Here is a 19,769-nt window from a genome sequence, read left to right as displayed (position 1 = left end):
TGCTGCTACGCCCACTACGCCCACCGGCCTCGAGAAATCACAGCGATCGACTCTTTATGGTCTCGTTCTGGCACCCCAGCACCAGTCCAGCTCTTATCCTTCTTTGCCTCTTCGCTCTCGTTTCCCTCATATCAGAGGACAAAGTCGTTCATTTATCTCCCCCGCGATCTACACCTTCTTTTACTTCTGTTATATCCATCCCTCTCTCTCTCATTTGAACCAACCCCCCCAGGCCTTTCCGGATCCTTGTTCAATATAACCTGTACAACAAAACCCTGCTTGTACAAACTATTGAACAAATATCCTGTCCTTCCTTTGACACAGCCTGTATCAACATCACATCACATCAACTGTACCATACCTCCATCTCTAATCCCTTGACTTGAGAGATCCTGCTCGGTTATCAGCATATCCTGCAACTATTACATGTACAGTTTAAGCTAGTGACCTGAACCCCCAGAGACCAAAAGAACAAAAAGGGACACAACCTGAGAGACGACGACGACATAGCCATTCATTGGACACATCGCAATTTTCTTTGTACCAACTTGTACCACAATCACTTCCAAGGCTTGCTGCCAGAGACAGTAAGCTGAACGAAGGACAAAAGGAGGAACAGAAACAAGTTTTTGTATTCTGTCAAAAGACCATTCGAAATGGAAGCTTCATATCCCATGGCAACTCAACAGATCCAATTCTACCAGTACCGGCCCGACTCGGACGCACGACATAACGCTGTGTTCACGCCAATGCCAGCAGAGCAGCCTGCATATAGCCCCATGGCTGGGTATCCTCATCACCTGCAACACCAACACCCGCACCAGCAGTACATGATTCACCAGTACTGGCAAGGTCCGGCTCCATTTGCCCAAGGACACCCTCATGCGCATTACGTGCCTCAGCAGGTTCTGACTCCCCGAGCGTCACCACCATTGACCCTGGCCATGCCGATGGCTATGCCCAAGATGATGCTGGACAGCAACGCCCACATGGAACACGGACACTTTTTGGAGAGCCGGCACTCTTCACCTCCTACTCCATGTCTCTCGGCCTGCCCCAGCACCGCTAGCAGCCCTCCGGCCAGCAGTGTGAACCAGACGCCCGTGCACGGCGCCGGGTACTTCAACTTGCCCATCGAAGCATCTAAGGAGGAAATGCAGCCTCTTACATTTCTCGATGAGTGGGCGGAGAACGGACGTAAGTACTATCCGGTTTCAGTGAAAACCTCCCCAAAGAGGGGGGGGAGTGAGTGTGAAACGGTTTGACTGACGAGGAAAACGGCAGAGGTGCACATTTTCCCGCATCCCGGTGATGCCAAGGCCGCAATGGTCCCCAGTAACGGCACCGACTCCTTTCGTTCTGCCGCATCCACAGCCAGCACCATCAACTTGAGCAGCTGCACATCACCCTCGTTGGCCCCAGCTTCACCCCAATCTCAAGTCTCGCCATCTGCCTATCCCGTGGCTGAATTTGTCAACCTGCGAGATTTGACCTCAACCTCACTCGAACCCGTGGTCTCGGCTCCCGTCCAGACCTTCCCTCCCTTGCCAACTCTATCGGCCGAAGACGACGAGCACAAATTTGCCCTGGGACAAGCCTTCCCCATCACCCCCGAGCATGAAACTGCCGACCCCTTCACTCTCGTTGAGAACCCCTCGTTTGACACTTCTTTTTGCACCGAGTTCGACTCGGAAGACGAGTTCAGCTTTGTCAACTTCACCGACCCCGAGATTGCCTACAACGGCGACAAGAGACTCAAGTTGTCGATCGGTGAAGAGGAGGACTTTTTGAGTGTGCACAGCTTCGGCAGCTTTGACGAGGACGAACACGCCGCCCACGCGGGGCTGTTGTCACCTCCCGCTTCATCCTTTTCTGACTCGGGCTCGTGCTGCGCATCCAAGAAGAAGACTCAACGCAAGATGAAGCGCACTGGCTCGACTGACAGTGATTTGGAGTTCCATTCCTTCACTCAGTCCGATGCCCACATCAACAGCCACGCCGATGGCCAAAGCAACTCCGATGGCACTCCCCAGGAGCAGCAAAGCAACAATGATGACAACAACGGCTCAAGCAACGCCGATGGCTCTACTCCGTCGCAAGCTCCCGCCAACCGACGTGGACGCAAGCAATCCCTGACCGAGGACCCCTCCAAGACCTTTGTCTGCACGCTGTGCTCACGCCGCTTCCGCCGACAAGAACATCTCAAGCGTCACTACCGCTCTCTGCACACACAAGACAAGCCATTCGAATGCAACGAGTGTGGCAAGAAGTTCTCTCGCTCAGACAACCTCGCTCAACATGCCCGTACCCATGGTAGCGGTGCCATCGTGATGGGTGTCCTTGAGAATGGAGAACTCCAACCCCATCAACCCTTCGACGAGGAAATGGGCCATGCGCTGTACGAGGCGGCACAGAGAGCCGCTTTGGCAACGTCGTCCAGCAGCAGCGCTTCCGATTCGTCATCGGGAGAAAGCAAGCGTGCTTTGAAGAAGAGAAAGCGAGACGAATCCCTGTAAATATACCAGATGTGACCTCACGAATGAACCCAAGAATCATCATGTGAAAACTCAAAATAACTCTAAGCAACAACAACACACAAAACAACCACGACCGCAATGATCTTTATGATGTGATTCAGGACCAATACAGGAATATTTGTCAGGGATTCCTCGCCAAAGCACCCTACTGGGGCAACCAAATCGGAGTCGACGAGACGGGGGAAAAACCAACGCAGGAGCTCAAGAATGTGTATGTCTATGGGAAGAAAAGTGATTTAGAACCTTTTAACTTCGACTTTTCAAGACCCATTGTATTCTATGGCCTTTTCTTGGTGGGTGGCAGACATCAGGGAGGGGAGGGAAGGGAAGGGAAGGGGAGGAGTTTGGAGGCAGAGGACGACCGAGATTTTTTCTTCTTTTCATTCTTTCGAGATCAAATTTTTTATTGCTTTTGACTTTTCAGCCAAACTTTTTCCTTTTGTGAGGACGGAGATATGGAGATGAGAGGTTGAAGCGCAGGCTCCCGGAGGATGTAAGACCAGACAAAGTCGAGGACGATCAGCGACAGCGAGAGCGACAGCAACAGCAACAGCAACAGCAACAATGCTCTCGTACGCAGTATTGACAGCCATTCCAGAGTTCCTGTATGTACCGCAGTGTACTTGTACTACTAGATATTGTTAACTTTTGACATTGAATTCTTCTGAGTATTGAGTACGGAGTAGTAGGCGGGGCGTTGATGTAAATCATCCGTCTCCTCTGTATGCGTGTCGAGTATTGAGTACGAGGTACAGTGTGCTTGCTACGAGGTAGGTTCACAGATTACATGCATGCTCCGACAAAATTGAGTGCAGTCGATCCTCTGGCGTTAGATACCTACGTACTCCGCGGGTTCTGATCTGACGGTGATGTGCCGGGAAGATATCGTTGCCGTGTGTTGTCTATCGATATCGATATCTATATCGATAGCAGATAACGGATATTGGATGTTGGATAGCAGATTTACGCCAGAAGCCCCAGAACGATCCAGAGAAACTTTTTTGCATTGGCTGGGTCTAGAGTTGGATGGCCCTGGCCAGCCTGCCTGCAGGGGTGCGTGGCATTGGGCTTTAGGCACTGGATATGAGGTACTCTGTACTCAGCGAGACCCCCCCTTCATGTACATTACTTCATGATCTCGTTTCTACCTCTATCTTTTCTTTTTCGTAGGTTCCTCTCACTCAAGTATCCCTGCCCTCCCTCCCGAGTACATCATGGTATCTGTCTACCCCTTTCCTCCCTACGCGACTACGATTGTGATTGATTGAATTGGCGAATGGTAGAGCAGGGTGAGATGGAAAATCAAAAAAAGAGAGCAAGAGAAAAAAAGGGGGGGGACGAGAGGGGTGAGCGGTTGCAAACGAGGGAAAGAAAAAAAAACAAGTCGATAATATGATACGAGGTACATATTTTTCATGAGGTGATGTGATAAGAGTACCCAGCTCGCCAGGCACCCACCAGGTGGTATTGATGGGCGACAGCGGCTGGCTGAGGCGGCTGAGGTCCTCCGAGTGAAAGGGGCACTGCGGGCAACGCAATGCACGTACGTCGGGATATGAAACGAGGCTAGTGCAGGGGGGATTTCCAAGCACTGGTGTGAGAGGTGAGAGCGCGGGACAGTAGGCGAGGAGGCTCGGAGGCTCAACACTGGAACACAGCTGAATGAAAAAGAAAAGGAAAGCTTACTCAGTACTCGGTGCATCGTACCTCTTGCCGAGTACTGGGTACGGAGTACTGGTCCTATCACCTTATCAGCCTTTCCGCCTGTCCACCTGTCTATCAACCAGGACGAGTACCTCGTATGCACTTGTACGTATGCAAGCACTTACAAGTAGTGTATGGGGACCTACCTCGTGGATCTCGTAAAGAAACTCCTACTTGGTACAAGATACTCTGTACTATCTCTCCACCTACTGCATGTAGGTACATCGCACTACTCGTACCGTACAAGCAAGTACCTTTCCTTTCTCTTCCTTTACGTACGTGCACTCGCACTCCGATTGGCGATTGGGTCGATATGTCACCAGCACCTCATTCTTCACCTCCTTGTACCAAGTACCGTAGATCCGCGGACGGCCCAACCAGAAACCAAAGCGTGGAAAAAACGCGTCGTGCGCGGATCTGAATGGCGGACGAAGAAAAAAAAGGCAAAAAAAAGGGAACCTGCAAAGTCAAACAGACGCGACTTGACGCGACGCTACGCGGTAAACACGATGACGCGACACGCGATGAGATAGGCTTTGGTGCGGTGGCCCCGCCTATCTACAAATGTAAGGACCTTTTCAGGCACCAGGCACCGGACACCAGATGCTGAGGCGGAAAGTTCAGCGCTCACTGCGGAGTGTTTACCATTTATTTGAATGTAAGTATCTACTGTAAATTCCGCAAAATATTCCGTGCTATTACTCGTCCTTATCCAGGTGCCTGGCCACTTACGTAGATACTCGTATCTACGAATCGAGTCCCCACACACCCTGGATACACCCACGCCCACACACACCCGGCTACCTCTCCGTAACCTACAAAGACAAATACCGGAGTATTCAAGCGACGGGTGCGGGCATGGGTATGGGTACGGGTTCGGAGAAATAACTTTACGAACTGGCTGGTCCTGGTCCACCCACACTTTTCTCTCTCTTCACACAGTGCACACACACATACCGAGTACACGCAGGTGAACCCTACCGCGGGGATGGTGGGAGGGGTGGGAGGCTGGTGTGGCTTGTGGCTTGTTCGGGAGAAGAAGAATCCAAGACTGAGTGCAAGGTCAGAGACGATCATTACGGAGTCTGGGTACGGGTATCATTGTCCATTACCTACTCGGTACATATGTACCTATCTCTCTACCTGTGGTAAGTACGGAGTACCTGGGTAGTGGGTGATGGGTGCTTGGCTATGCATGCACTTTAAGCCTCTCTAGCCCTACGGATCAAGTCCCAACAACAAACTTTCTCCGTCTCTCACAGGTCTCCAGCTGCGCCACCAGGTTGGGTCGCCCGCCCAGCCCATTCGTCAAGAGCCCAAAGCTGGAGAATCTGTACCTAACAACGAACAACGAACTCAATATCTTCGGTTGTTCCACCGAGTCCTCTTACCCAGTGCCCAGTTACTCCAGCCGATCAACTCGACTCAAGGTCGATCTGTTCCCCAGATTGATAGCCGGCAGGTCACCTACCACTACCACCACCTACCTACTTGAACCGCCACCACACCACACCACACCAGCACTACAACCCCGCCTCTTCTTCTGAACCCTCTGACCCTCCCTCCTCCCTTCGGAGATCAAAGAACGGATCGAAGAAGGGTAATTGTTGAGCGAAAAGTCAAACATTTCCATTTCCCCCCTCATGAATGCCGAATCAGGGACTAGGGGACCAGGAACCGAGCAGAGAGGGGTTCGGTGAGCAGAGCCCGGCTGGCTGGATGGTGAGATCTAGAGGATGGAGCCGCCCAAGGACAGGTACGGAGTACGGTACTGGACACTGGACACTGAACCCTTGAGAATGGATACCCCCGTACGTAAACTTCCCGTAGGTACCAGTACTTGGTAGGTACTTGGTACCGGACACAGGACACAAAGGACACATGGTGCGTATCTACTCCGTAGGTATCTCGCACGGACGACAGACGGAGTGTACCTTGGTACCTTGGTGGTATCTAGTACCATGTCCGTACTGTCCCCTGTATCCCATACCTCAGCAGCAGGGCAGCCGTTCATGCTCATCCTCATGCAGGTTCATTACCGCTCTGTCTGTCCCTGTCTCCCTCTCTTCCTCTATCAGTCCGTATACCAGTTGCATCCTCATCCACATCCACATCCACAGAAAGGTGTATCTACCACCTACGTCCTTGTACACTACGTGCATGCTCGTACACTACGTGCATACTCGTACACTACCTCTTACTTGTACCCTGCGAGTATGCTTATACCCTACGAGCATACTTGTACCCTACGAGTATACTTATACCCTACGAGCATACTTGTACCCTACGTACATGCTCGTACACTACGTGTATACTCGTACACTACGTGTATACTCGTACACTACCTCTTGCTCGTACCCTACGGGCATGCTCGTACACTACCTCTTACTTATACCCTACGAGTATACTTGTACCCTACGAGCATGCTTGTACCCTACCTCTTACTTATACCCTACGAGTATGTACATACCCTACGGGTATGCTCGTATAAGGGTATAGGTATGCTCGTATAAGGGTATAGGTATGCTCGTATGCTACCTCTTGCTTGTACCCTACGAGTATACTTATACCCTACGAGTATGCTTGTATACTACGTGTATGCTTGTACCCTACGAGCATACTTGTATACTACGTGTATGCTCGTGCACTACGTGTATGCTTATACGCTACGGGGTGCGGGTGTGCTCGTACAGTACGTGCATGCTCGTACACTACCTGCAGTATGCAGACCTCGAGCTTGCGAAACCTTCTTCTGCTTATCCTTCCCCAACAAACCAAACACGGCGGCGGATTCGTTCGGCCTACATACGTCGGTATCTTCTTTGTCTCACTCGCGCGTGCGTGTTATTTTTTTTTTGAGTTTTCCTGCTTGGGTTTGCGGGATCGTTGGCTGGCTGAATCGCCCGACTTGAGAGGCCGAATGGCTGGATGGGTGGGTAGGTAACCGGTTCGCACGTCCGAGTCACCCAGGTGCTACTTGGACAAATAAGTTTTCTATGGCGGGGTGGATAGGCACAGAGAGCGGGACGAGATGTCGCTGTTTTAAGGTCTAAGGTTCTTCTCTCTGTGTGTGGTGTGTGGGTGTGTGGACGTCCGCACGGCGGTGGGGACCGAGTGTCTATGGTCTTTACGTACCTTTCCAGGTACGGCATTGCCCGAACTGGGACTCGGGACCCTGGACTTTGTTGATCGCCCATGTGAAACTGCACATCATCTGCAGGGTCGAAGGGTCAGGTACACACTGGAGGACAGAGCTCAGCCGTCCAGCTAGCTACTCAACCAGCCCTCCAGCGTCTCTCTTGACGCCTGTGACTGCGCACAAGACTACAGGCGCTGTCGACTGGACACACGAACCGCCCAGATCGCATACCAAGAGCTCATCAGTAGCGACGTCCTGCATCAGTTGTGCTGGCGATGTGCCCACGAACGTCGAGTATTGGATGCTCCCAGTCTGTGCGCTGACCTAATCCTTATCCCATTAAAACCCAAGACATCCCAACTGCGACTGTTTTCTGTTGGACTTCTCCCGGCGGCAATCCAGAAGCGAGGGCGATAGCATTGATGCTGAAAGATAGGTGGGCATATCAAAGGGGCGAATAGCTAGTCGCCCTGGAGAACCAACATGCGATGACTAGTAGGCGCTCGAGTCAACGTGGAAGCAGAGACTCCCATCAACAATCGAGCCCCCCCTTAAAGGCCAGAAGAGAGGTCACTCAGTTGCCGCCGCGGTCGTCTGCCAACACCATCCCTCGGCGCTTATAAGTGTCGTCAAAAATTCCAGCTGACTTCTCATGCTAGACGCTTGAATGTGATTCGCTGGCGGTTGCACTTCAGCCTCGTGACTCCCAGCGCGTATTCTTACAGCGCAAGCTGTTGTCGGAATGAATACGAGGATTGGCTCTTCCAGGTCTGCTGTGACTTCTTGTTCACGAGGCGTCTGGAAGAGGTGAATGGCTTCAATAGCGCTTGCGCTGCTGCTGTTATTGGGAAGTCAGCTGCTCGTCTGCGAAGGTGATATTCTTAGAATCCATGATCACGGATCCAAGGATGAAACAGTGCACACCACCTTCAGCCCGAGTGCCTCCGATTCTGGTCGATGCGCATGACCATCGCGACGGAAAGGGGCGGACAGGATGTCGCTGTTCCTTCAACCCCCGAGTCTCCAAACAGCGAGTTGCACGGTATAACGGCCAGGCTGTTGAAGAGATGCTGCTCCCTCATGCCAGTCCATTCCTCCTGCCTCCGCAGCGCGATGAAGGCGGTACCATGCACCAGTTCTGTCGATGCCAATGTCAACACCTCATAAGTGTCTTCTGCTTTGATCAGGTCTAGGATGCTCCTCTCCACGTCTGCGCCATCCACGGCGCTAATCCCAGACCCTTCCCCTTGGCGGACCAGCACCGTAATCAAGTGAATGGTTGTGCCTGCTTTCCCGTGTGCTGGAAGGACTGTCATCTTGACTATGGACCCCCAAGCAAGCTCTCTCCGAGCCACCGACACTCTGGGCTTTGATGCCGGCCCTTTGGGCAGGTTCGTGAGTCCCATGCTCCACCATTCGACCGGCGCAGCTCGAGGTAGAGAAGCAACCTCGGCGGCTATGAAGGGTGGGATGAAGGTAGGCGAGGTCCCACTGAGGAACACACTTGGGTTCGGGAGAAGATGAAGATGTTCGCCCACCGTCGTCTGTGCGCTGGATGTCGTAGCACGGTTGTACTGCAGGTCCCAGGCATCCAACCCTGTGTCAGTCCCGTTGTCTTCCTCGTCTTCAACGATCTGTGTCACTCCCGAACCTTTCACGTGAGTTTGTCGCCATACTTTGCTTGTGACTCTCGCACGAGCAGGGCCGTCCGTGCAATTTTCCAAAAAGGCTATCCCCCAGGGCCATAGATCGACACCTCGTTCTTGCCCGACGCGCCACAGATGCTGAAGGCTCAACACAGCCTGCTCGGGAAACCCTGCGTGTGAAAGGTCCATGGTGTGCGGAACAAGAGGGATCTGTCCGGCCATATGGACCATCTCCACCAGTTCTGCGTTGTGGACATTGACTTCCGATTCCCATTTCCTGTCCACCGGCACACAGATGGCTTGACTATACGGGCCGATGTTCGCTGGCGCCCAGTAGCTCCGACTCTGCACGTGCAGCCCCCGCCGTTCGTCGCGAGGTCCCAGGTCGAGCAGCACGTTCAAACTCACTTCGGTCGTCTCTGGCAATGGACATGCAATGGTCACCCGTGCTGGAGGGTTAGGTTCGCCCGAGCGGAATATCGAAGCGTAGATCGAGTTGATCGCCCCAAAATTCGACATGTCCTTTAACAATAAGACAACAGCGACGATATTGGACGGCGTAAGTCTCACCGGGTTGGCGAGAGAACCTGTCTCCGACTCGAGCAAGGATTGCAGCTGATCACATATACCTTGCATTTGGCGGGCAGCGCTGCCTGAACTCCCGTCAACGCTCGGCTCACTCCAAGTAATGTTACATATCGACATGTGTCTCGAGGCCAGAGACGTGGTACTTCGCAAGGAGGAGTCCAGCCTCTGTCGTGACAGCTTCGAGTCTGCTTCATTGAGCTTGTCGGCACTTCTGTCGACATTCGCCGCTTCTTGAGCTTCCACCGCAGTCAGAACGGCCTGGAACTGGGCGTCCAACGCTCGCGGCATCCTAAGAGCCTCTTCCTGCGCCTCTGGTGGGTCTGCAATGTTCTCCTCCGTTCCAGACTTCGCCAACCTGAGGTAACTCACGCCCCCTTCCCCGGTATAAGCGGATTGGTGCTCTGGCGGAATGACAATTCTCCTCCTCCAAAGTCTTCGGGGCCCGTTGACAGCCAGCGTCTCGTATTCTCCCCCTTCTCCCAGGACCGCTCCACGGAGCCAAAACTCGTGCCCGGGAAAGAAAGGCCGTAGCCCGTTGACGAGCCTCAGCTGGGTTTTCGGGTCTGTGACGTTGGCCCACAAAAGACTCTCTTTGATGCCTCCGCTCGCGATCTTGATGATTCTGGCATCACACCCCGCGGCGTTCATGTCGTCTAGCAATCCACTTAGGGATTCGCCTCGTCCCGCTGGGGGAGGAAGAGCTGGATATTGCCAGAGATATGCCAGCGGGGTTAGACCGAGCCGGACCGCCACAGACTCGACCCTGGTCCGTTGGTACGTCGAGAGTATGGCGCCTGAACACAGAGCATTCGCCTCGGGGTGAGCCTGCATGACTTGTCTCAACAGGGGCACCAGGTCCTCAGTCTCATCGGCCGCGACATCGAGTTGGCCTTGCCCTGCATCGTAATAGCGACCCATCTGCACCGCCGAACCTGTAATCTCCCGCCTGTAGAGCGGGATGCCGAGACACTCTGGGTACAGGGGGATCACGGAGTGTCCGACCGTCTGGTACATGAAGCTGTTTAGATCGCCTCCTTCCGACCCGTCCTCGTCGCGAGGACCGTTTGAGGGAGCATCATCTCCTTGTTGTTCGCGGGTCGTGCTCGGGTAGAGGTTAGCCAGCGCGACGACCCTGTGCCCGTTTTCCAGACAGTGCAGGACGCTGAACAACGAGTCCTTGCCGCCCGATATCAGGGCAATGACGTTAAGTGACTCGGACATTTTTTGGGACCACGTCGACGCCAAGTGTAGAGCCAAGGTTGTTTTGGACTCGAGTTTTGAAACTTCATCTACCGCCGTCCTGGCGCACACACTGCATGATGGTGGTAGCGCGGTTTTCGAACACGGGCGGAATCTTGTAAAGAGTTCAAGTGCCGGTCTCGACGCGATATTTTGGGTACGGGTCTTGAATATATCGTCAATGCTCGTATGGAATTGTATGGAGAAGATGGATGGATGTAGGTTTAGAAGAATGATATTGAAATTGCGCTAGTGTTTATATGCTCTGGAGGGCTCGCTACGGTGAAGTATACGCACAGAGTCTTCATGTCCTGTCTGCCTGCATGGCTGGCTGTCCATGGAGATTCGTCCTCTCTATCGCATCCTCGGTTTGATCAATACCACGATGGGCAGACTTCAGATATCTCTAATATGGCGCGATTCGAAATGGCGCGCTCTATAGCAGATTCGTGATGCTAGAGCCGCAGAAATCTGATCTTTCTAAAGTCCTCCCATCCATCCACCCCCTTCCACCTGGCCTCATGCTGCAGTGTCCATCAGAGCTTAGCGCCGCTCTCTTCTTTGAAGACATAGAAAGCCTATCCCTGATTATTAGCCTGTGATAGTGACTCGCGATCGGAAGTATATCGTCCTCATACCTCTTGTACAACAGTCGCAATCAGGAAGCCCTGTTTGCTGTAAATTCTTGAGTTCATCATGGCTCTCCCGTCCTTGGCCCACGGCGACGTGACCTCGATGTACAGCAGCTCGTCGGCCCGGAAGCCGTTGTGGGCGTGGAAGTGGATCGTGTGGTTCAGACTGGTCATGATCTTCATCGCGGACGGGAGCGGCGTCTTGGTCTGGTCTCCGATCGGCCAGGACCCGTGCGGCACGCCGTGGATGCTCAACGGACAGTCCATTACATGGTAGTCGGAGGCGTGGATGATGCCGAGAATGTGAGCCGCAGCACCCCTTGGTGATGAGATGGGCGGGTCGATCTGCGCAATGACCGGCGCTATCGTTGTGGCGGGACTCTTGGGGTCTTGAGGCAGAAGGCGTGAGTAAAACGCCCTTTGGTCGAGATGGCTAGGAAGAGAACAGGACATACCTTCGTGGACATGTGGTAGTCTCTCGAATTTCATAAACGGCCCTCGCTGTGTGCGCATCATACCAAAATCATCCAGGTTGATTTCCCGCTTGCGTCTGTCAATCCTCATTGGCACCGCGTGGTTCATAGCTCGACCCGACCAAGGAGCAGCATTGACGAAACTCGTGGTGATTGTCACGCAGGCCTTTTCGTCTTGTTCAATGGTCACGATCCGCACTGCAAATCGTCGGCCGTTGCCAATCCGTTGCACCTTATATGTCAACGGCTTTTTCGGGCTCGGTGCCAGCATGAAGTACGTCTGTAGCGAGTCCAGCATGAAGCCATCGGGGACGGTCTTCCACGCGGCCGCGGCCGCCTGGGCCATCATCAACGGTCCTGGGTATGTGTTTGTGATGTGGAATACCCATGGTTCATGGACGTTTGTGAAGGTATCCTAATAATGCGCGTCAGTCAGGTTTCCCGTTATTCGGTGTCTGTTCGCTCGTTACTTACGGGGCCGGTCTGCTTCAGCTCAAGGTGTGTTTCGAAATCTAGCTGTCTAGGCTCTGCCTCTTTGCTTGGAGCCATGGCTGGAGAAATGTGACTTATACCCAGACTAGATGTATTCCTCTGGGGTAGGAAATCGGGACTGACACAGCGAGGGCTTCACAACATTGAACAGTAATAGTCCGAACTTGAGCCAATACCCGTTTATAACAAAGTCGTGGATCTATAAATCTGGAGATAACTGGAAGACCGGATAACAAGCTAAGGTAACGTTATGGCAAGCATGCTTACTGTTGGTTGGTTACTTTGTCTGTCCTGGGGCTTGTCCTGCCGGGTATCAAGTTGGAGCAGTTTCTATATGCCGAGGCACAATTGTCTGCCCTCCTCCAAGATTAGAGAAGCAAGGAGTTCTTCACCACGAAGCCAAATTGGATGAGATGGTGTAGATGAGACGAGGAGTACTGAGGCACGAAACACGCCCTGTAGCAACCACCAGGAAATTACTTTGAACTGTGAAGATGTGCGTGCGAGACAAGATGAACTTCGCGGAAATGGAGTAAATGGTTTAGGAAAGTATTCCGAGACGCACTAACCCTAATTGGACTAGAGGAATGCTACGAGACGCGGTTTGTGATACCAACAAAGACATCCTCCGCCTCAACGCATGTCCAGACGAGCAGCAAGAAACGTCAAATACAATGTGGCGCTCTTCATTTCTGCTAAAAACAAACCTCGAGCTGAAGTGATGGACATGAACATATCACATGTCTCTGGAGAAATACACGGCTGGACAGAGTACACAGACATGTACGCGTGCCTGTAATCACGCCAGTCACATCACCCCCAATATCCGGTCTCGAATCCCGAGCAATTTGCTTGGAAGACGATGCTTTGCTCTTCCACTTTCTCGCAGCATTTCACAAGGCTGAGTCTAGTGTTCACTCGCTCATATGATCAATCAAGCTACAAGGACTGGCGCCGTCCTTATTCCCCCAGCCTGCCCGCTTCAGCCTCAGCTGAAATGTGGGAAAGACACAATTACTATGCGATTTCATATCTTTTGCATCACGGGGCTGGCCTTGCAAGAGGTAGCTCCTTCACCTGCAAGCCGTCCTCGTGTTATTCCGTCCCTTTCTTGTCCAGCCTCATCTAGCCTCCTATTCTGTGCTACCATGAGAATCTCCCACAGCGCAACATGCCATCAGGTGCACAAACCCTCCATCTACTTATAGGCCCCATGACCCCGTGGCCCACGTGAACTTGGACAACGATCTCCTTCTCTCATACCAATCGAATCAGTCCTGAAAAGTCACTCCAATGGTCGGCGAATTCTTAGCCAACGCCCCCGTCAATGGTATTAATCCTACCGGAAGTCCAATTCCCTTGCGTCAAGAAGTCAGGGCTTGGGTCTCCAACAATCCGCTTCAACTATCGCTATTCGTTCGTGCTCTGCAAAAGTTCTACACCAAGGGGGTTTTCGAGACGAATCCTCCACCCTACTTTCAGGCAGCTGGTAGGTTGGATTACATTGCCGCTTGATCCGCTAAACCACTGATTTTGATGCCCTTGACATACGACGAAAAGGCATACACGGAGATCCAAAAGGCTTCTGTGTGCACAACGAGATCACGTTTCCGACATGGCATAGGCATTATATGCTACTATTGAGGTACATACACCTCAGTCCCTGACACATGTGCTGAGGAACTGCTAATTCAGTGCAGTAAAGAATCTATGAAATCATGAAAGAAGTCATTGATGAACTGACCTTCCCATTCGGCAGCGAAAAAGATCAGTGGATGACAGAACATGATCGACGGCGTCTACCGTACTTCGACTGGGCGCTACCCGACGTCGTGGTCCCCGACATTCTATTGAACCAGAGTATATCCGTCCAGGGTCCAAAGAAAGCTGAAGGCACCTCCACCACTACCTTGAACAAGGAAAATCCTCTATATCGGTATCGGTTGATTTGTGAATGGCAAGCTCCTCAGAATGGGAGACGACTCGCTGAAAGAGAACAAGATAAGCAACAACGGCCCGAACCAGGAACTTGGACATTTCCTGGCTTGTGCATATTGTCTAACTTCGATAGTGGTCTCAATGTTCCGGCACAAGCAGATGCGGGATCACAAAGAACACCACCGATTTCTCCGGCTTCACCAACGCGGGATTACTACAGGCAAACATTCATAGCAAAATCACCGTCAAGGTCGGAACGTCCAAGTCTTATCATCTCGTCGGCGACCTTGTGTATCGGCTTCTTTCACCAAAGTATACCTTGACATATCGCGACTTTGCCAGGACCATTTCTTCCAACCAAAAGCCACCGGCCAGTTGGCAGGGATACATGTCTTTGGAAATGATTCACAACAACCTACATGGAAGATGTCTTCTGGCTCTTGTTGACGCATCAGCCAAGCGGAACTGACTGAAACAGGGTATGATAGGAGGTAATGGGTCGACTCGAGGGTTGGGCCATATGTCAGACCCTGCAGTTGCAGCTTTTGATCCGATCTTCCACCTGCACCATTGGTACGCGCTCTCACTTTGGTGAGAGATATGCTGACCGTGGACAGTAACGCTGATCGCCAATTTGCCATTTGGCAGACTTTCAATAATAGCTGGTCGACCAACCGCAAACAGTGGTTTCCGCCGTATACGGATTCCCAGACTGGAGTATCGGACCCCAATTCTACCTCACCTCTTCTGCCGTTCCAGAGAACTGACCCGGGAAATGGTGCCCTCAGACACTGGAATTCTGATGATACCATTCGTGGACAGACTTTGGATATCAGTATGATACGATTCAAAATGCAGGTTCTATCGCCGGCCTTGAAACCGCCCTCGAGCACCATCACACGACGGGAAAAGTTGTCACACGAACCTCGCGATCGGTTGTTAGTGCGCCAGAAGGCTCAATTGAGCTCTCACTCTTCCTGGCGCCCCTGTGTTACGACTTTGCAAACTGACCGGGTCACGTCCAGCTTTCTGGTGACGTGATCCCTTTCGAGGACCTTCCTAGAACTCGAATTCTGGCTCTGAAGGGTCGAGCACACCATCCGCCGGAACTGGACAGAATGTCTCGACACTACGACTACGAGCCCATGTCGGACGTCACTCGGAACAAACCCTGTGGTGCGTCCCATGGTGACTGAGACCGCCTGCGTGAAATTGGATCGATGCAACGCCTTCATTCTTTGTTATTCTTTCCCAAATCACGAAACAGTTCTTTGCCGCTCTAATATTCCCCTGTGTTGTTTCCAGGCAAGGCTTTGGCGATTTGCCTTGGGAGGATCGGTGCACGATATCCGCATTGAATACCACCCCCTGGAGATGGGGTTTCTAGTCTCAAAGATGCTTGCGGGGAAGCCAAACAAACATTGTCTGGAACTCCACAACCAGGCTCATAGGCCTTGACTGAGCCAGATCACAGAGGACGCGATAAATTCTCCCTCTGTCTCCAAAATGCGTCACTCCAACTAACCATCACTCCCCATGTCTCGCGAACTGCATCGAGGAGTCCAAACCGTGAGATATGGAAGTGGGGGAATATCATGTATATCGAAATGCTTACCGAGGCCCGACAGATCCACCACCACCACCACCACCACCTCTAAATGCTTCTCCTTCTCCTCAGCGGGTGCCTAATATACGGGTACTGTTGAATGCCGTCCAAGACCTTTGGAGAAAAAACTCACAATCTTGAAATCACGGGTTTGTTGTTGTCCCTGAGACCTACAGCAAGAGCACCAGTGTTGTACACACCCTTGTCTTGAACATGCCTGGCCTCAACCTTCAGGGCGCGTCTGCCATTGTCACGGGCGCAGGATCCGGTAAGAAGACCATATACTATACACTATACCTACATTATCCCTGCCAATGTTTTCTCTATACCATCCCTCTATTCCCAGAACTTTACTCGTTGGACGCTTGCCTCCAACACTCACTCACAACGTACCTACTGATTACCAGTGGCACAGGGATAAACCTGGCCTTTGCACAGGCCCTGGTCGCCAAAGGATGCAGCGTCCTGATCGCCGACATCAGCCTGCGGCCCGAAGCCCGAGCGTTCGTGGACTCGATCGCGCAAAAGGGCGGCGACGGACCCAAGGTCGTCTTTGAGCCGACCGACGTGACGGACTGGGCGCAGCTGGAGAAGTCGTTTGACGTGGCGAAGAGGGAGTTCGGCGCCGTGCCGGACCTGGTGTGTCCGGGGGCGGGCATCTATGAGCCTGTAAGTCACTTGCCAGTGGAGGCGACAGTGCAGGAAGATCTATTCCTTCGACCACTTCGCCATTCATCTCCCTCCTTCTCTTGTCCCGTGCCATTGAGTGGGAATGTCTTGTCGACTGACCCCGTCGCAAACGTGAAAAAAGCCAACCTCCGGATTCTGGGGCGATGTCGACTCCCCCTCGCACTACAAGCACTTTGACATCAACCTCGTCCACCCGATCAAGATGACCCGCATGGCCATCCGGCACTTGATGCGCGCGAAGAAGACCGGCACCGTCGTCCTCATCGCCAGCGTCGCGGCCGAGACGGTCAGTTTCATCACGCCCCTGTACCAGGCGTCCAAGCACGGCGTGGGCAGCTTCGTCATGGGCATGGCTGCGGCGGAGCAGGTTTGTGGCGTGCGCGTGGTGGGTGTGGCGCCGGGGTATGTATTCTACAGTATTCCTCCTGAGCCCTTGTGCATTAAGATCATGTTTGTCTTTAAAAGTCGTGAGAAGTTCACAGTGGAAAGTGGTGTCGTGTTATCTCTTGAGAACTGACTCCCCTTGAGACTCTTTCCCCCTTTTCGTTTCTCCTCCCTACTCTCCCCTTCTACCACTCACCCCTCCCTCCCGCCTCGACGACACTTCTGGAGAAAGAAACTAACCCTCCAACCCAAAAAGACCAATCGCCACCCCCCTCCTCATGGAAGACCCCGGCGTCGCCGGCTGGGTCGACCCGACCAAGGACACGCTCCTCTCGCCGACCGTCATCGCCGACGCCATGATCGCCCTGGCCGAGAATCCCGGTGACAAGTACCCGCCCGGCACGCTGCTCGAGGTCATCGACGAGCCGCCCGCGTCGTGGCGCGTCATCCCCCTCTTCAACAACCCGGGCCCCACGCGGCTGAACCTGGTCAGCGGCAAGGACGGGGCCATGTCGACGGTGCTGAAGATTCTAAAGGACGACGCTGAGTGAGTGAGTGAGTGAGAGTGATCAGACATGGTCGAGCGAGACGAGGTAGTGAATCACATAAATGTATCAATCCTAGCGTATGTACCGGTCTGGGGAGGAGGCGCGGTATATAATCATACTGACGTCTTTGTCGCATGTCACTCTATCTGTCCATCCATCCATTCATCTATCCACCGAGCTATTGACGACTCTTCATCCTCTCACGCTGAATACAAATGCCCAATAGAATCTTTGACCCTAGATCCAAGTATCCTGTGGTATATACTCGGCGTGCTTATAATCTCTGGTCTATACTCTCTAAAATCTGATCTGCTATCTCTGATCCATGACTCTCTAACCATCTACCAACTTTCAAGCTCCCTCAGTCAGTCAAGGTCAATTTTTACCTTTTCTAGCTCCTTTGTCTCTCTCTCTCTCTCTCTCCACCTCCTAGAGTTCAACTTGGGTGGAACTCTCCCGATTCTCGGATAAACACCACTGGATCCCCTCGACAATGACGGCGTCCCACCGCGCGCTGGCCTTGAGCGTGGCGAAGCGCCGGAAACCGTGTGGGAGGCCGGGGAAGACGTGGACGCGAGTGGGGACGCTAGATATCGCGGTCAGGTCGGTGTGCGTAGGAAATTTACGGACAAGATAAGAAAATAACAAATTGGGTGGATGTGTAGGTAGTAGGGGCAGTAGAGGCGACAGTGACGGGAGCAGAAGCAGAAGGGAAGGATACTGAGGAGGAAGAAACTCACCCGTTCTTCTTCAACTTGTCCGCAAACAGGAGCGCCTCATCCCTCAACGGGTCCATACCCGCCGCCACGACCACCGTCTTGGGCATCCCCTTTACCTTGTCGTCCGGCGCCAGCACCGTGCTGAGGTAGATATCCGCCGGGTCTGTGTCTTCACTATCGAACACGCCGAGAAACATGTCGATCTGCGAGTGTGGGAGCACGGGCGCGTTGGCGTTTTGATGGAAGCTGGACCGTTCCGTCGACACGAGCAGGTCGAACGGGTAGGCTTTGGGGTGCATGATCCAGGGGATGAGGAGGAGTTGGCCGATGATTTTTGCAGAGCTGTCGCTGGCGTCGTTCTGGCGTCCTTGTGCTTGGAGCACGACCGACGCGGTCAGTCCGCCTCCCGCGGAGATGCCCCCCACGATTACCCTCTCGCGGTCACCGCCGTACGAGGCAATGTTCTCGCCGAGCCAGACGAAGGCGTCCCACGCGTCGTTGTGCTGCGTCGGGTACCGAAAGTCCGGCGTGTGGCGGTAGTTGACGTGGACGACCATTACAGGAATCGAAGACATGGCCACGACGCGCGCGCAGTTGGCGTCTTCGGTGTCGAGGCTGCCAAAGAGGTAGCCGCCGCCATGGAAGAAGAGGTAGACGGGTAGAGGTCCGGTGGTAGATGGGTCGACGCCTTTGGGGGTGTAGATGCGTGCTGGGACGGTCGAGTTGTCGCGCGTGGGAATGTCGGCGTCTCGCCAGGACACTTTTTCCAGGAGGCCTGTAAAGGGGGGTAAGCGTCAGTATTGATAGAACCATGTCCTATTGGGAGGGCAAGATGCTGTTGAGAGAGATAGATGGTATGGAACAGACGGAGGGGATATGTTGCGACAATCAAACACCCATTCAGAATAAATCCATATGACAATCTTCTCTCGACCAAGCACCACAAACACACAGTCTGTCTGTGCTAGCATTGGTGCCATCGCACGACTAGCAAACACCTCCGCAAAACTCACCTGACGCTTCGAGTTCAATCTTGGCCGCCGTCTCCCTCAGAGCATTCGTCGACCGTCTCAAGTCCGCCGGTGTCTGGCCAGGAGCCAATCCCGTCGGCGCGACGCCATTCTCTCGAACAAACTCGTCCCACTCGGGATTCGGCCCCTGGTACTGCGAGTAGTCTGCCATGGTATCATACGTATGTGTCGTGTTGGTCTACCGGAGCAGTGCCATGACTGCCATACATAACATTGCGGGTTGTGAGAATGAATGTAGTAGAGTCGTCGGTATCGCGACTACCGGGCACTTTACCGGGAACATTACCGGTTCAAGTTCTGCTTTCTTTTCATGTTGGGGAAGTTGGTGTCTCTCGGGAATCGATTGCCTGTCCGTGATTTTCACTCAATATCAAACCCCCTGGTGACCCCTCTTCACGTCTTT

At 53.1% G+C, this 19,769-nt stretch overlaps 5 protein-coding genes across 5 annotated transcripts; 2 read left to right on the top strand and 3 right to left on the bottom strand.

Moving 5' to 3' along the window:
- Positions 1–656: 656 nt before the first annotated feature.
- Positions 657–2,516, top strand: AYO20_06864 (hypothetical protein; the record flags this gene model as incomplete). The annotated part of the gene is made up of 2 exons (XM_022645152.1): positions 657–1,197; positions 1,285–2,516. 2 exons carry the CDS (start codon positions 657–659, stop codon positions 2,514–2,516), a joined length of 1,773 nt encoding a protein of 590 aa, XP_022498865.1.
- A 5,793-nt stretch (positions 2,517–8,309) lies between these two features.
- Positions 8,310–10,835, bottom strand: AYO20_06863 (hypothetical protein; the record flags this gene model as incomplete). Its single annotated transcript, XM_022645151.1, has 1 exon — positions 8,310–10,835. One exon carries the CDS (start codon positions 10,833–10,835, stop codon positions 8,310–8,312), a length of 2,526 nt encoding a protein of 841 aa, XP_022498864.1.
- Positions 10,836–11,485: 650 nt separating this feature from the next.
- Positions 11,486–12,507, bottom strand: AYO20_06862 (hypothetical protein; the record flags this gene model as incomplete). The annotated part of the gene is made up of 3 exons (XM_022645150.1): positions 11,486–11,874; positions 11,941–12,373; positions 12,433–12,507. The coding sequence occupies 3 exons, from the start codon at positions 12,505–12,507 to the stop codon at positions 11,486–11,488; spliced, it is 897 nt and encodes a 298-aa protein (XP_022498863.1).
- A 3,700-nt stretch (positions 12,508–16,207) lies between these two features.
- Positions 16,208–17,619, top strand: AYO20_06861 (hypothetical protein; the record flags this gene model as incomplete). Its single annotated transcript, XM_022645149.1, has 4 exons — positions 16,208–16,262; positions 16,410–16,663; positions 16,806–17,086; positions 17,325–17,619. The coding sequence occupies 4 exons, from the start codon at positions 16,208–16,210 to the stop codon at positions 17,617–17,619; spliced, it is 885 nt and encodes a 294-aa protein (XP_022498862.1).
- A 426-nt stretch (positions 17,620–18,045) lies between these two features.
- Positions 18,046–19,517, bottom strand: AYO20_06860 (hypothetical protein; the record flags this gene model as incomplete). The annotated part of the gene is made up of 3 exons (XM_022645148.1): positions 18,046–18,202; positions 18,357–19,110; positions 19,349–19,517. 3 exons carry the CDS (start codon positions 19,515–19,517, stop codon positions 18,046–18,048), a joined length of 1,080 nt encoding a protein of 359 aa, XP_022498861.1.
- Positions 19,518–19,769: the final 252 nt, after the last annotated feature.

Source organism: Fonsecaea nubica, assembly GCF_001646965.1.
Source record: "Fonsecaea nubica strain CBS 269.64 chromosome Unknown Scaff45, whole genome shotgun sequence".
NCBI classification, from domain to species: domain Eukaryota; kingdom Fungi; phylum Ascomycota; class Eurotiomycetes; order Chaetothyriales; family Herpotrichiellaceae; genus Fonsecaea; species Fonsecaea nubica.
This window is presented reverse-complemented; position numbering and strand designations above follow the sequence as displayed.